Source organism: Sceloporus undulatus, chromosome 1 (genome assembly GCF_019175285.1).
Source record: "Sceloporus undulatus isolate JIND9_A2432 ecotype Alabama chromosome 1, SceUnd_v1.1, whole genome shotgun sequence".
Taxonomy (NCBI): domain Eukaryota; kingdom Metazoa; phylum Chordata; class Lepidosauria; order Squamata; family Phrynosomatidae; genus Sceloporus; species Sceloporus undulatus.
Window position 1 is genome coordinate 38,166,789 of NC_056522.1, and position 14,462 is coordinate 38,181,250.

The window sequence follows — 14,462 nt, forward strand, 5'->3', positions numbered from 1 at the left end:
TATTATTATTATTATTATTATTATTATTATTATTATTATTATTATTATTACCTTTCATGGTTGCCAGGCATTCTGAAAACAACAAAAGGATGCAAGAGCAATTATCTTTAGAAAGCTGGATTTCTCAAGTGTGGTAAATTGGCTTTGATGGAAAAATTAATCTATCAGATCAAAGGATCTAATAATCTAGATGTAGACAAATCATTTTATAGTGCATGGCATCCTTTTGATACTTATTGTAATTAGAATCCGGAATCAATTTTCCCAACTAGAACTCATGCAAACAGTCTGTTTTTGGAACAATGTTCTCAATTGTCCAACAAATTCTTCAATAGCTAAGCTAGTTGAGCTACTACACACCTATTATGAAATAAATTAAAGCCATATATTTGTTTTGCTCAGGTGGCAGGGAAAACCACATACTCAAGTGTCCTAATATCACACTGGTTGCCTCTTTACTTCCTTCTCCCACATGTCACAGCACACTGTGTCTTTAGGTTAAAAACACAAGCATGTTGTTTCAATATTTGTGTGTCTGGATATGCATTAAGAAATTATCATTAGCACAATATTGCATACTGTGCCTCCACATCCTTCCTATTCTGTTTACCCATTTCTAAAATTCACTTTGATAATTATAATTCATTTTCTGTTCTGATGCTTCCTCTACATCAACAATGTCACCTCAGAGTTTAATAAGCAGCTTGGTAATTCAACAAGAAAAGCACTGAAGATGCTGCTATCCAAACTACTCACTGTGCACATGCATTCTTCCTAAAAATATAAATATCTGGATTTTTTATTCATACATACAAGAATGAATAATTTAAATCATTAATTAATTATTATTATTGCATTTATTTATATCCTACTCTATTTATATCCCCACATTAGGATTTCAAGTGGCTCACAATTCAAAAGAACAATACAAATAAAACATACAAAAAGTTAACATTAAAATAGAATTAAACTGTTTACAGTATTAAAACAATTCAGTCTCGAGTTAATGAATAATATACAATTAAGAAGTTACAAGTAGTTAAAAACAGTAGTTTTGAAAGACCGTCTGAATAAAAATGTCTTAGTCTGCTGATGGAAGGCCAAAAGGAGGGGGGGCATTATCCTAGAGTCTAGGAGCAGCCATTGAGAAGGCCCTCTTTGTTGTCCCCACCAACCTTACTTGCTACGGTGGAGGGACCAAGAAAATGGCCTCTCCTGATGTTGGAAACTAGAAAAGGGTTTGTTCATTTTCCAAAGATTTCTTTTCACATTTTGGGGCTTATCTCTCTCTCTCTCTCTCTCTCTCTCTCTTTCTGTTTTTTTAATTATTATTTCTTGCAAAAAAGATCATTTGAACAAAAAAATATTGTGTGCAGAACACGGTATATTCTATGCAAAAATATTTTCATACCAGTATTTTATTTATTTATTTTGGCAAAGACACCATGTTTCATATTTTCTGAAATGAGAAAAATGTCAATTGATCATTTCCTCAATGTGCTGAGATATTTTTCTTGCTGAGAATGAAAAAAAATATGTCCCAAATTCTCACATATAAGTCACCTTGCTGGAAGTCAATGTTCTGAGATGACATTCAAGGAAGAATATTGTTCACTTTCTCTACAAAACCCAAGGGAGATGGAGAAGTGTGATGAATGTTAATATTATTTACTTTATTATATTTTTGAAATTCATCCCTCCCAACTTTGCTCTGGGATTTGTATCTGTGCCTTCTGCTCTCCATTCACAGATAACAATACTACTACTTTCCTGAGTTGTAAGATACATGCTAGTAGTAAAGTACTTTAAGTACATTTTCCTCATCATTTAAAGTGGACAAATAACATCTGGAAAATATGCATGCCAAGAGTGTCTTGTATAAATATCATTATCAAATGAAGTCAATAATAAACCAAAAAGATGAGAACAAATCTTTGGAGTATAAGAGATATAATCTGTTTAGATACTTAACCACATTTCTCTGCTCTCCTCAGAATCTAATTTCATGACTGAATAGAGGAAGGCCTTCAACAGGCTATGTGAGTTACATCAATTGGAAGTAATACAGATTTTTATTTTATTTTATTTTTATAAAAAGGACCATTAGACATAAGACACAAAGGATCAGTAACCTTCTCATTAACCTCTCAAAATGGGATCCATTCCAAGCCAAGCTTGAAAATGTTTTCTCTCTGAAAACTACCATACAGTCTTACCAGTTAATTGTTATCCTTATCAAAGTATGACCCACATTAACATTCCTCTTGGAGCTATTAGCATATTTATAAAAAAGAGGGAGGAAAAAAGTGACCAAGATTCTTGTTACTGCCTTTAAGAAAAAAGGGGAAGAAGTTAAGTAGTAAATAACTCTTTAAAAAAACAACCCCACAAATCTGCTGGCAAACTGTATAGAAATGTTTACCACTTGACAACTGGTTATTCGATCTGAGTTTCTTTTAGAGACAAAATGATTTGTGTCACTGTTCTTTCCTTTCCTTAGGTAAACAGAATTAAGCTGGTTAAGAGAGACCAGTGGAAGGGTCAAGAGGTCCTAGAAAATCTTCTTATTTTAGTACATTGAGATTAATGAGACCAGCCACAGACTCCTCTAATTCTGTGGGACAGCATTTTCCCCTCATTTGGGTGACATCATGGGAAGCATTCTACTATTGTGATATATGAATGACTTTTGAAAGCATTGGAATTTAGGATGTGTTGCATAGCTTGGCAGAAATTCAAAGTACTTTTGAGCACAGGGAATTCGTGCCAACCCATGGGTAATGCAGTCAATTTAGCTCCTGACCTCACAGTTGTCTGCAAATGTGTGCATTAAACAGCCAGTGCTCTCTATGTGCCACTAGATGTACTCTCTTTACAAATACATTAAAAAAAACTAATCACAAATAATGCTCAAAATGGAGGACACTGGGACTTTCTCCTGGACAGAAGGTTGAAATGTAGGACATCTCCAGAAAAAAAGAGGATATCTGGTTATCCTGATCATTCTGCTCTTTTACTCTTTGAATGTGACCTTAGGTCTCCTGGTGGAATTGCCTTTTGATGGGCAGCATATGTGAGGCTGGAGAAATGGTTAATTGTCCCAGAATTGACATTCCTATTTCTTGGCCAGGTCAATGTAGCTATAGTATGCTTCCCCAGCCTAGTGTCTTCCACATGGTTTGGATTTCAGCACTCAGCACTCATGCTGGGTGTACTTGACAAGAAAAGTCCAAAATATTTGGCAACAGGTTGAGGAAGTCTGAGTTAGGGTAAGGATGGTTTTTTTGTTCTTCTTCTCAATTCTTTCCTTCATTATCTTAAGGAAGAAAGGAAGGAGCAAAAGAGAGCTGGTACCTGTGGGGAACAGGATGAAGGATGGCACTGGTGCGAGACTGAAGGATGGTGGTTGTGAGTATGGGAGGGTGCTGGAGAGCAGTAGAGGGGAATAGAGGGTGAGGCCCATGATTCTGTGATTCTATGATTCTATGAAAATCGACCAGTAAACTCACACTGGTGTAGAGATGGGTATGTGGGTGAACAAATGCACAAGATACTGAGGGGAGGGAGTGGAAGCCTTAAATAGGCTCTCTTCCACCCCCATCCCTCTCAACATGGCATGAACATGCTGGCTCAGTTAATTCTGGCCTCTGCCACATGGCCAGCAAAGCAACATCTCCGGAGCCCAGGGGCATGGATTCTCATTTTGTGGTTAAACAGAAACACTGCTTATCTAAAACTCACAGTAAGATATAAATACACATTCCTTCCTCCTAAAGACATACTCCAGTATCCTAGACTAACTACTAAGTTACAGAGATGTAACTAAGTAATGTCTCTTGGCCCCAGCCCCAGCCCTTATCCAGCCAGCAGTTGGATTGAGAAGGCCCATTCATCTTTCAATCAGGGCAGAAAGAAGACAATATTTCCACTATTCCCCACCAGCTAGTGAGGCTATGAAGAGGACTTGCAAGAGGTGCCACACTTCTGGCTGCTGCAGGCCTACTTCCTGGTAGGAGGGGTGGAAATATGCTATTCCTTGAGTCCAACAGGAAGCTCCTTTACACAACTGGCTGTTTGTTCTTAAATCACATTGGGATAGCATTTTCATAGGTTTCCAATCATACAGACCAGTTATGGATCTGTAACACTAGGTATAAATCTGTAACTGCAATACAGCTCATACTGCATAGGTTTATTTCTGTCAAGGATTTTAAAGAATGTATTTCTCACCTGCCATTACCCTTGTGTAATAGCCACCACAACACTCATAGTCTGATTGCACTGCATGCATCTGGCCACCGCAGCAAACACCTGATGTATTAATATGGAGGTATTTGTCCTCACAGCACTGGAAACCTGGTGTACTGTTGTGCAGTATCCCATTACAGCATACCTAAAAGTATTTTAAAAAATAAATTAGATACACTAGACATTATAAGAACATGATCAACTTGCCTTTAAAACAACATCAAAAGAAAACATGTATATAAATTCCAGGATGATAATGTTGGCCTAAATCTATTTACTAATCCAAGATTGTCTAGGACAATTTACATAACAACTAAATTGTAACAACTCTTTCACAGTACACAGTTGGCTTAATTGTATTGGAATCATGGAGTTTACACTAGAGGTCTCTGGGTAAGAATTCTGACCTGAGAGTTGTTGGCATGGTCCAAAATTTCAGTGGTTTTTTTTCCTGGCTGACCCAGTCTGCAGTGTCTCTCATGCTCCTTGATTCATGTTTAAACAATGCATTTGGTGGTCCCTATGTAGACTTGTCTGCAGCTGAACAATATATGGTAAACCCATAGGAGTGATGAAAAAACAACCATCCAAAGGGAAGATATTTTTACAATACATCAAAGGAGTCACAAACAGAATAGGAAACTGGTGAGAAAACACAACTTCCAAATAATCTACAAACCAACCAAGAAAATCCAACAAATGCGGCACTCATCGAAGGACAGGAGAGATCCTCTCATGGCCACAGGAGTTTACTGCATACTGTGCAGCTGCAGATAAGTCTATGTAGGGACACCAAACGCAGTGTTCAAAAATGAATCAAGCAACATGAAAGACACTGCAGACTGGGTCAGCCAGAAAAGTCAGCAGTAACAGAACATGTTATAAACCACCCTGGGCCTAAAATGCTCTATGAAAAAAACTGAAATTCTGGACGATGATACAACTATCAGGGCAGAATGCACAGGGAAGCCATTGAAATCCACAAACACCTAGACAACTTCAACAGGAAAGAAGAAACTCTGAAAGTAAACAAAGTTTGGCTACCAGTCCTGAAAAACACCAAAATCAAGATCTAGCAAGTGCAAATGAAAACTACCCAGGGTCAGGTGAGTTTTCAAGCAGACAATGGATCATTAATTACTAAATAGACACCTTGAGGTCTTGCCATTCAACAACAGACCAACACACAGATTAACATGTAAATTGCTTTCTCTCAACTGAAGATCATGAAGTATATGGGCCAGAGGGACCTTGAAACGGCAGTACATGCTCTGGTAACCTCTCGATTGGATTTCTGCAATGCGCTCTACATGGGGCAACCCTTGTACCAAACCCAGAAGCTACAATTGGTACAAAACATGGCAGCCAGACTGGTCACTGGCATATCCAGGGCCAGCCATATAACACCTGTGCTTAAAGATCTGCACTGGCTGCCTATTCGCTTCTAGGCGCAATACAAGGTGTTGGTTATGACCTATAAAGCCCTAAATGGCTTGGGCCCAGGTTACCTAGAGGACCGCCTCTCCCCATACAATCCGCCCCGCACACTCAGAACTTCTGGGCAGCAATTATTGAGGGTCCCTGGGGCAAGATTGGCCTCCACAGCCAGGAGGACCTTCACCATCTCGGCCCCGACCCTCTGGAACTCGCTGCCCGGAGAGCTCCACTCAGCCACCTCCCTAACCCACTTCAAGAAGGAATTAAAAACCTTCTTGTTTAAGATCGCATTCCCAGACACAGGCTCCAGTTAGTCTTCCCCTCCTCCGACAGCAGTGGTCATGCTGGCCAGAACTGGTTTTAATTGTAATTTTAAATTTGTAATATGTTGTGTTTTGTTTATATTGTATTGTATTGTTTGATAGATGTTGTTCACCGCCCTGATTGAAAGAAGGGTGGTATACAAATAAAATTTTTATTATTTATTATTATTATTATATATATTCCCACTCACTTCCATGCCAGCATTCTCTGAAGATGCCAGCTACAGATGCTGGTAAAATATCAGGAACAAACTGTTCCAGAACGTGGCCACATAGCCCAAAAAACCCCACAAAAAAACTATGGATGCTGGCCGTGAAACCTTTGACTTCACAATATCTTTCATGTTTTTCAAACCACTATGATGCATTCCTCATATGGAATATAATTATCATTCTCTCGATTTCTTGAGTTCAGATGAACCTTATATAGACAAAATGTGACAATTCATATACAAGATAGAAGCAGCAATGTGACCTGAAGCAAACCTAATGTATGTGGAAGTACAAAAAAGTATCTAGAACAATGAGTAGGGTGAAAAATCCCAAAACAAATATTAAGGATTGAAGACGTTCAGCAGACAAAGAATGCAGACCACTGGGGAAGAAAATGGAAGATACTGCTTCATAGTGAATTCAGCACTCTCTAAACGGTTTATAATCTGTAAGCCACTTGCCCCCAACAAGCTGGGTACTCATTTTACCAACCTATGAAAGAATGGAAGGCTGAGTCGATTTGGAATCCTCTGATTGAACTCGTTGTGGCTGCAGTACCAGCATTTAACCACAAAAAACAAAAACAAACAACTTCATTTATATACCGCTTCATACTGAACTTACAGTGTCTAAGCAGTTTACAACTGTAAGCTAATTGCCCCCAATAATTTGGGTACTCATTTTAGTGACCTCAGAAGGATGCAAGCCTGAGTCAAGCTTCAGCCCTTTCACTGGTACTGAACTCACAACCTTATGGTTTTGAGTGAGTGGCTGCAGTACAAGCATTTAACCACTGTGCCACCAGGGCATTTAACCACTGTGCCACCAGCATGGGATGAAATATCGTAAAGGAAGGCAAGTCTGTCTGATTAGTATTCTAGTATTCTAAACAACAACACTTCCCACTGCAACACTTGGTACAGGTCTCACTTGTACCTACTATATTTAATTGACATGGCTATTGTCTGCAAACAGAGAACACAGAATGCTAGGTGGTGTCTGTAAGAATTTAAATCCAACAGATAGTCTGGCCAATTTGAAGTATAACAGAAAAATTAAAAAAACACACCAACATTTTAGAGATTCAGGTTATTACTATCCATTCTTAACACACAGTATCTGTCAGCTTCCATTTAATACAATGTTATTAAGTTACCTAGAAGCATATTTAGATTTTTAGTTAATATGAATCATCCCCCATACTTCCACAAAAGATCTAATGTTCCTGGGGGTTTGTTTTGTTTTTTGTTTTGAAATTTAGATAACATGGCTATGGCGCTATTATTATTATTATTATTATTATAGTATTTCATATTTTTGTTTTTCAGAAAGGAGACATGTGATCTGAAAACCTATAACTAAACAAAGGATAGTTCCCTAACATGAGCACTCATGTTGTTTCTTTCTATTAACACAAATGGAATTTTCTTTTGTAGCATATGATCACTTATTTATGACCATGATTCTTCAAACAAGATGAAGAATCTTGTTTGTACAGTTTATATATTTGTTCTTTTTCCAGAAAAATGTGCATGGAAATGATTTTTGAATAGGCCTTTTAACTGAAGACTTCTTTCTGGGTGTTATTGGGAGGAAGTATCTGCTAGAATAATCAAATAATTATTTATATGCTTGAACCTGTGCAAGCAGACTAGTATAGTATGTAAATACCATAAACTGAAGAGGAAACTGAATCACTGTAAAACATAATCTCAGAATTTTCATTCATCTCATTTTACAAGGAATAGTTATTATGTCTAGATGGAATAGATATTTGCTAGTGTAATATAGATATTTAAAAGATATCTTACTGATGTCACCTTAGAGATGAGCCACAATCACTCTCATAATTTTTATTAGAGCAAACAATCCCAACCCCATTCTCACTTACACTAGAGATGGAAAAATGTTTGATAATTTCTGAAAAATGGCCAAAATGTTGGACTTCACAGATAAGGAGAATCCTGGACTGATTAGAATATTCACAATATAGGATTTGTTCTGGACAAAATTCACATGTAGGATTTTTTATGTGTGTGTCTGAGTTTGTGGGAAACAGCTTTTTCTATGCACAGAAAAAGCTGTTTCCTATTTAGAAAAAGTCATTCTTGCCTTCAAAAAATGTACAACTGCTGCATGGAATAAATTATAAACTATGAACAGTTTTTGGAAACAGTGCAGTTTTTGAAGACTTTGTTGCAATGGGAAGAAAATGGCTAAAATTACTCACTGTGTCCTTTGGGAGGAAAATTAGTGAGGATTTACATCCCTAACTTACACATGTAATATCATCCAACACTGTTTTCTACACTGGTCTTCTACTTCGTAAATAAATTATTATTAAACAGTTATCAAAGAATATTGGAGTGATGTGAAATGTGGAAAATCAAAACATTTTTTTTAAAACTAAGCAAACTGTTGTCAGGCTTCCTCATGGTGCTGTATTTTCTCAGGGCATACTTTGCACCCCAACTGTTTCAATGGGACACAAGTTATAACAATAGCGGTATTGAAAGAAGGCCTTCCCCCTCTCAATCTCTCTCCAAAATGGAAAGCTGACAGCAGGCTGCAGGGATTGGTCCACCATTTGAGGTCAAATAACTACAGTCTCTCAGAGGCTTTTTAGTCTTTGACAATACTGGGAAATAAGGGCATCACAATGACAACACCCTCCCTCCAAATTATCATGAAATGGTTCAGGAATCACCTTCAGAAATTACATTTCTTCTTTACTAGAGGTCAAAGTATCTCCAAATTACAAATTCTGTCCAAAATGTTATGTCAATCAAGGTCAGCAGAGCCCTCTTGGTTCCAAGGCACAATTAATGCCATATAAGAAGTTATAGAAGAAGAATGCCCCCAGATCTAGTTCTGAGCCTCAATATGTACAAGTCAGTAGAGACCACCAATGCCTTTATTTGAGGACTGGGTTCTGGGCAATTGCCTGGAGGTGAACAAAAGCCAGGAACTAAGAGAAATGAAGACATTCAATTGGAAGAAATGAAGAGTAAATCAGGATCAAGGGACAAGCCAAGAGACATGAACAAAGAAGCAGCTGAAGTCATGAATTAACCAAAATGCGAAACAAAACAAAACAAAACAAAAAACCAACACTCAAGAAGATTCAAGCCTTATTCAAGTGCATGGATTTGAGTTTAGTTAAGACATAAGGAGATGAAGTGCAATAGCTTGGCTCCCTTCCAGAACAGTTTCCATTGACCTCTGAATGTGACTTTGTGATGAGACAAGTCTCAATTCATGGAGGTTCCCCACAGAATCCTGATTTGTGAGCAACTGGACCCTGAGGACTGCCTCTCTTCACATATTGAACACCAACTGCAGGGTGGTGGTAGAAGGTTAAGCATGATCCTAGTCCCCCTTTTATCTATTTGTGCCCAGATTTATGATGCCTAAACAGGAGCTCAAGTAAGATTCAAATGAAACAGGAAGAAATCTACTTACTCAAAAACAGCAAGCAAAAAGTCTACGTTGGGCAGAGTCATTACAGAACTGGAAGGTACTTTGTTTTGAAATTTCCCCCATGCATTTAAGTGGTTTGCAACTCATAGAACAACTGCACACAGATCAAGCATCTACTGACATGTAGTTATATCTCAGTTGGGTTTACTATAATGTGCTGTATGCAGGGCATCCTTTGTTAAGTGTTCAGAAACTACAAATAGTTGAGAGTGCTTCAACTAAACTGCTGACTGGGATAAGTAATCTGGAACCTTCACTGGCTGCTGTATTGTTTCCAGCAATTTAAACTGCTGGTTTTGTGGCCTTTAAAGCCCTGAAGTCATACACAGTTTGGGATCAGGTTACTTGAATAATTGTTTTCTGCAGAATCATACAGCTCAATTGTTAAGACATTTCCTCTCTCTGTATGCAAATATTCTGAATTCTAAACTTGAAATTCTCTTGTGTTTTGTACTGATGGGACTTCACTGGGAGACAGGCTGTTTTTGTTTAGATAGGACATGTTACTATATTTTGTGTCTCTCTAGATACAGGTACTATGCTATGACACATCAAAATCATTAGTTCTTTGCGGGAAGGCCAGCTCCTGTACATATGAAGTGCCACTACCTTTCTATCAATAAATGTACTATAATTCTATAATTTTTAACCTGAAATCTAACTACACCAAACTGATTTTAAATCTTGACCCTAGAGTAATGTTAAAAATGATGATACTTAGCTCTCTTTCATTGACAAATATATACACAGAAGAAGGCTGTTTCCCCCCCAGCAAAAATATATAAATGATAAAACTATGAGAATGTAAAAGAAAATAAAGGAAGGAGTGAAGGGAAAACCTGGCAAAGATTTACTGTCTACTGAAAGTTTTCTAGATTTCCCTTAAATAAAAATTCCTCAGGTTTTTCAGGAATTATACTGTCATTCCTGATTGTTAACCTATTTTATAGTACAGATGGGACCTCAGACTGGTTTCCAATAGTGGTTTTGTGCTATCAGACAGCAGTTCTGCTCTTTCAAAGAAAATTACTTGATTTTGGTTGATACCAAGTACCCACTGTTATCTTCAACACCAAAGGTTGCTTTTGAGTGTTGAGGGACTTTCCACTACAACACGAGTTATGCTATGGGGATGCTTTGATTCAGATTTCCTGCATGGCAGGGGGTTGAACTGGATGGCCCTTGCGTCTCTTCCAACTCTATGATTCTATGAAGTAATAAAGTAAACTCCATGAAGAAGGGTACTCAACTTAGTATTTCTCTCAAGTACAAAAGCATTGTTGGACATGTTGTCACTAAACACCACTGGATACTGCAATTTTTTATCACCAGTTGGTTGCTGTCTTATGTGATATGGCAGGTGAAATGTCTGCCATGCTTGGCTAGTTTTATATATAACTCCTTTTTAACTATTCCTGAATGATAAAAGTGTTTTTAAATATATCATCTATCTTGCCAATTAAAGATTAAATTTGATATGTGTGTGTGCATATATGTAAATGTGTGTGTGTGTGTATAAAGGTTGGAGGGGAACAATCATGCCTTTTCTCCTTGTACTGGATGGCAAGTGCTAGAAATGCCTTGGCCACTGTCAGTCTGGCTCTTGACCATTAAAGTGACCATTAGGGGAAGGGGGTTGTAATCTACAAATGGAATTGGCCTAACCTAAAGGATACATGCTTTGTATTCCAGTGGTCTCAGTTGAACTTCAATGAAAGCCTCCTAAGACCTTATTGACAGGCCAACAGTCACAATTGACAGTACTAGCCTAGATGGATCCAGTGAACTGATCCATCATAAAGCAGATTAATTTGATATGAATGATCTGAGGCAATGAGAGGGACATAGTTTTAATATCTATTAAGGGATCTGATTCTGTAACCAGTTCAGATGCTGAAATGTACCACAGAATAAAAAAAATGCACATTGAAGAAAGAACTAGAACAGGGGTAGGCAACCTGCAGCCCATGGGCTGGATGCGGCCCGGCAAGGCCTTGCCGCCGGAGCCTTTGGCCTCTCGTGTGAGGGCGTGGGGCCTTTGGCTTATCAGGAGGCAGGCAAGGGGGGGGGGCAAGTGGCAGGCAAGGGGGGCAAGCGGTGGGCAAGGAGGGCAATTGTCTATAGAAGCCTCCGAAACATGCATTTATATTAACATTTTTTAAAAAAATCAGCAATTTTTTTTGCGTGTCCTCCATTTTATATAAAACATGTCCTCCATTTGAAAATTTTGTCCTACATTTGTCCCAGTTTATTTATTTAATTAATATTTTTAAAAATTATTTAATTGCTTATTTTTTAGCTTCGGCCCTCCAGTTGTCTGAGGGGCAGCAACCTGGCTCCCGCTCAAAAAGGTTGCCTACCCCTGAACTAGAACCAGAACTATTTGATATCAGCTACTTAATTATGTAACACTGGCCCGTTCCTGACGGGCAAAAAGTATGCGTTCCATGCGTACTAGGATTAGAAAGGGGCATCACTTCCTGATGCCCCTAACCCTAATACACGCGGAGCACGTAAAAAATGGCGTCGCCCTATACAGATGGGCGCTGCCATGACTACGTCATGACCGCGCCGCCTCCAAACGAGGCTGCGTGGAAGTGACGTAGTTGCGCTGCACAACAGCGCCTGGGGCACTCTTTTGGTGGCGCAGGAAGGAGCTCCGTTTCGGAGCTCCTTCCAAGATTTGCGTTGCTGGCGCAGCCTATACACAGCTGCGCCAATGAAGGAAATGAGAAAGGGGCCGAGTGGCCCCTTTCTCTTGGTCCTGGCCATCTCCGGGTGTCCTTGGGGCTTGAAGCCCCAATGACACCCGTTTCCAGGCTGCAGGGAAGTGGCCTTTTGCTGCTTCCCCGCGGCCTGGAAAGCGGTGGATCGGGGCCTCAAAGGCTGCCGTTGTGGCAGCTGAGGCCCCAATCCGGTGGGGAAAGGGCCAAATGGGCGGTCTGTAACGCGCCACTATTACATAAACCAGTTACATAAACCAGTCATGCTGCCTATATGACCACTGGAGTGGTTCTCGGACAACACTGGCTCTTAGCAATGGAAATGAGTACCACCTCCTACAGTCAGTTGCGACTAGACATTTATATCTAGGGACTACCTTTACCTTTATCTTTACTTACTTATGTATGCTTAAGTAAATAATTTCTCCTGGTTTGACCACTCCCAAACCAGATAAAATCATCATTCATCCATGTTTAATTGCCAGCAGAATAGACCTCAGTTTCTCCATGCAGTGAGTGCCTGGTAAATTAGGTGTGGGAGGAAGGAGATACAGTCATGGCAATAGTGCACCAATTGTGACTAAGCAGCAATCATGAACACAGAACAGTTATGGATGAGTAAATCTAGGTAAGTATACTTCACTAAGGCTGTATCTGCATGGCAGAAATAATCCAGTTTGACAGAACTTCAACTGCCATGGTTCAATGCTATGGAATTCTGGGAATTGTAGTTTGTTGTGGCACCATTCCTTTCTGATAGAGAGGGCTAAATGTCTCACAAAACTACAGTTCCCAGAATTTCCTAACATTGAGCCATAGCAGTTAAAGTGGTGTCAAACTGGATTATTTCTGCAGTGTGGTTGAAGCCTAAGTAGCTGATATAGAATACTGACCCAGCTTTCTAATGGCACAAATTTGGTTATTTTCATAATCCTCCACCTTTCTCTTAAATTTACATATCTACACCTACAGGCCATCCATTTATACATCTAAGTCCAGATGAGAATAAATTTTAAACTACAGACTACTGTGTCTTACCTTTATATACAGCCACCAACTCATAAGTTTAATTGAAATGTATGGCAGTAAAAAAAAATCTTTATCTATTCTTTGGCAGATTGATGGTCCTAGAGTGAGTGTTATCTGTATTAGTGGAAGGCTATTAACTAGTGCATAAACAGCCTTGCTATAGTTCTGTATTGTTAGTCCTTTAGGCACTAATATTATTCACATGATTAGCGCCACTGAGTTATTTCAAGCATGCCAAGCAGTGATATTACAACTTTTATATTTTCCTGTTGTAATTACGTTTAAACAGGTGAGGGGCTAACAATCAAACTGAGCAGAAGATAAAGAAAATTATAGAAATTAACACAGTTCACGAAGCCAAGCCCTTAATGCAATCAATCAGCAAAACAAAGCAATCTACACATTCCTGTGATTCTTTTATCAGAAAATAACATAAATTAGAAGGAAAACCTGTTTTGCTGAAAAGCAGAAGTGCTGTTTTAAAAGTAATATGTGGGACTGAACAACTTCAGTCACCATAAAATCATCATATAATACTCAGGACTTACTATTTTATTTATAATTTTATTTTATTTGTTTCATTTATATGCTGTCATTCTCCCTGGAGGGACCCAATCTGGATGCATTTAAAACATTGTCTGAGAGGCAGTGTGGTGCAGTGGTTTCAGTGTTGGATTATGCCTCTAGAGACCAGGGTTCGAGTCCCAGCTCAACTGTGAAACCCACTGGGTGACCTTGGGCAACTCATATTCTTTCAGCGTCAGAGAAAGTAAATGGCAAACCTCTTCTGAACAAATCTTACCAAGAAAACCCATTATAGGGTCATAAGTCAGAAATAACTTGAAAGCACACAACAACAGTTGCACTTCTGGAACCTTTCTTACCTAAGTCCAGTAACAGTACTTTCCAAAATTAATTCTGATTTATTATAAATGTAAGCAAACTCAGTTCTGGATTGTGGCTTACTTGAATCCAATGTAGGATTGGCATTTCAGGGTTACTGCACGCC

General features: G+C 38.7%; 1 protein-coding gene across 1 annotated transcript in view; it reads right to left on the reverse strand.

Annotated features, from left to right (window-relative positions):
* USH2A (usherin) overlaps window positions 1–14,462 on the reverse strand; it is a 665,459-nt gene that overhangs the window by 155,967 nt on the left and 495,030 nt on the right. The window contains 1 exon segment of the mRNA XM_042475774.1: window positions 4,231–4,393. Coding sequence (XP_042331708.1) covers window positions 4,231–4,393 — 163 coding nt within the window.